This window comes from Magnolia sinica, chromosome 6, assembly GCF_029962835.1.
Source record: "Magnolia sinica isolate HGM2019 chromosome 6, MsV1, whole genome shotgun sequence".
Taxonomy (NCBI): Eukaryota; Viridiplantae; Streptophyta; class Magnoliopsida; order Magnoliales; family Magnoliaceae; genus Magnolia; species Magnolia sinica.
In genome coordinates this window covers 15,666,418-15,669,191 of record NC_080578.1, presented here as the reverse complement: position 1 = coordinate 15,669,191, position 2,774 = coordinate 15,666,418, and the positions used below count along the sequence as shown (strand labels likewise).

Below are 2,774 nucleotides of genomic sequence, written 5' to 3'. Positions count from 1 at the left end.
TACAATTGATAACTAAAAGCAGCATTGGGAATGCACAATATCTACAAGTAATGAGTAAAAGCAGCATGGATAAATTGAAAATTTAAGCTAAGCATTAAAAAAAGCAAAACTTCAGCTTTGCTGAGCTTGGAACCACATAGAAAGAGCCATTAATCTCTGAGGTTAGACACAAAACCCACCAAGTAACCTCCTGGTGTTGTTTGTTTCTCCCCAAAAATCAATAGAACCATAGAAATCGAAAGGAAAGAAAAACTTAGTGGGGTTGACATTCAGAATCCAGTAGAATTTATTTCACCTAGAGAAAGTTAAGAACCCGAAGTAGCAAGCACTGTTTTATTGGAATCTTATCACAATCATAGTCTTCATCAATCAGCACATGCTCATAACTGTCGTCCACAGATTTTACAATGCTACAAATAACACTGCTACAAACAAAGTGAAAGAAACAGTAGATGGGAAAAAAAAAACAGAGAGATGCTTCCAGCTTTTTTCCAATACAGATCAAGGTATGTCCCTCAAACAAAGCCATTGATGAAAAAACATGATTCTTGTAGGATGCGAAATTCCTCCTTATATGTCAATATAGAAATATAAAAGAAAAGAAAACACAAAGAGAAACAAGAAAAAAATGTAAGAATTAAAATGAAAGAAGAATTCGAACAATTCTACCAACTATGCAAGATGGTGACGACAATTCACCCTGTGCTCCTCTTCCCCGATTTTGAGTAGTATCCAAGATACCACTTGACAAATTTCTTCAGCCCCGTCTGCAGATCCGTTGTAGGCTTGTACCCGAGCTCCCTCTGTGCCAGGCTTATGTTAGCATGTGTGAACTGCACATCCCCATTCCTCGGCATCTTCAGCATCACCTTATTCGCCTTCACCTTCAACAGCCTCTCCAATATACTGACAAGCTCCGTGACGGGCACCGGCGATGTGTTCCCCAAATTGAACACCCGCAGCTGCGCAGGACCCTTCTTCTTCCCACCATTCCCTGTGCTCTTCTTTGCTGTATCCAACGACGCCAAACACCCTTTCACAATATCATCAATGTAGGTGAAATCCCTTGCGACTGTCCCATGATTGGGCCCTTCAAAGATCTGAATGCGCTTCCCTTTCAATATATCTTTGGTGAAGAAGAAATATGCCATATCAGGGCGGCCCCACGGGCCGTACACAGTAAAGAACCGCAACCCAGTAATCGACAGGCCATAGATGTGATTGTACGTGTGAACAATCTCTTCACCAGCCTTCTTTGTAGCAGCATAGAGACTCGCGGGCTGATCAGTGCGGTCGCGCTCTGAGAAGGGCACTTTCGAATTCAATCCATAGACAGAACTGGACGACGCCCAGACGATAGCGGGCTGTGGGTTGGCAGACTTGCAGACTTCGAGGATGCTAACAAGGCCAGCGATGTTGCTGTGGACATAGGAACTGGGGTTCTGCATGGCGTAGCGGACGCCGGCCTGGGCAGCGAGGTGCATGACGTGGGTGAAGGCAACCACATCGAAGAGCTTGCGAAGGAGGGCGGCGTCGTTGATGTCGCCCTCGACGACAAAGACACCAGAGCGCTCGAGGAGGGCCTGGCGGGCCCGCTTGAGGGCCGGGTCGTAGTAGTCGTTGAAATTGTCTAGGCCGAGGACGCCGTCGCCACGTTGCTTGAGGGCGACAGAAACGTGGGTGCCGACGAAGCCAGCAGCGCCGGTGACGAGGACAGAGACGCCATTTCGGTTGCGGACACGGGCCGAGGAACGGACGCGCTTCTCCCAGGCGGGGCCACCCCATACGGAGGTGCGGAGGGAGCGGCGGGAGGGGTCCGCGGAGGGAGGGGACGAAGAGGGCGATCCGACAAAGAAGAAGAGGAGGATGGCGAGGAAGGTGAAGGACCAGAATGCGAGCTTCGTGAGGGATGAATGGAAGCGTAGGCGGTGAATGTAGGGCGATTTCTCCATCTTGAATTTTCCGGGAGTCGATGGGATGTTGTCGAGATGGGAGATTGATTTTAGCTGTGACATTGGGTTGAGGGTTTTGATTCTAGGAATTCAGGGTTAGGGTTTGGGATTTTGAGAGAGAGAGAGAGAGAGAGAGATGGATTTCTAGGGTTTTGTCATTCTTCTTTTGAGAATCTTCTCTGGCTTTTTCTTGGAATGGATTGTTGCCTGTTAAGGAGTGCTTGCCTTTTGAGGGGAAACGAGAAGGGATTGCAGAGACAGAGAGAGAGAGATTGGGGAAGAAGAAAAGAAGAGAAAGTGCGCGTTGAAGATGAGTCAAAAGGCCGGTAATAAAGGAGAGCGGATTGCCGGTGCCTCCGGGCAAAGAAATATGTCTGTGAGCGGCGCTTTATGGACATCCCTGACAAATCCACTCCATCCATCCGTTTTTAAATACCAGTATTGGATTCTACTAAAAATCAGGCAAATCCAAAACTCAGGTGGGCCATACCAATAAAACAGTAGGAACAGCAACTTCCACCGTTGAAACTTCCCTGTGGCTGACCATGATATTTATATGCCATCTAAACCGTTCATAGAATTATCACCACTCAGATAAACTGTACAAACAAATTTCATTCTGATACAATACTTCTGTCACCGCCGGGTGTTCAATCCCTGCTATTTCGTGCATTATAGCCAATATAAGTTTTTTTATATGCTTTATATTTAGAATCCATTTTCAAAACAGATGGACGGAGTGGATTTGTTAAAGACATTTCTATGGCCCCCACACAGCCCCGGGCACATGCAATCCGCGCCGCTGATAACAAGGAGAAAGGC

General features: G+C 47.0%; 1 protein-coding gene across 1 annotated transcript; it reads right to left on the bottom strand.

The window, feature by feature from the left end:
* Nucleotides 1–305: 305 nt before the first annotated feature.
* On the bottom strand, nt 306–2,324 carry LOC131248372 (UDP-glucuronate 4-epimerase 3-like). Its single transcript, XM_058248639.1, has one exon. The coding sequence runs from the start codon at nt 2,013–2,015 to the stop codon at nt 696–698; it is 1,320 nt and encodes a 439-aa protein (XP_058104622.1). The 5' UTR covers nt 2,016–2,324; the 3' UTR covers nt 306–695.
* Between the last annotated feature and the right edge of the window lie 450 nt (nt 2,325–2,774).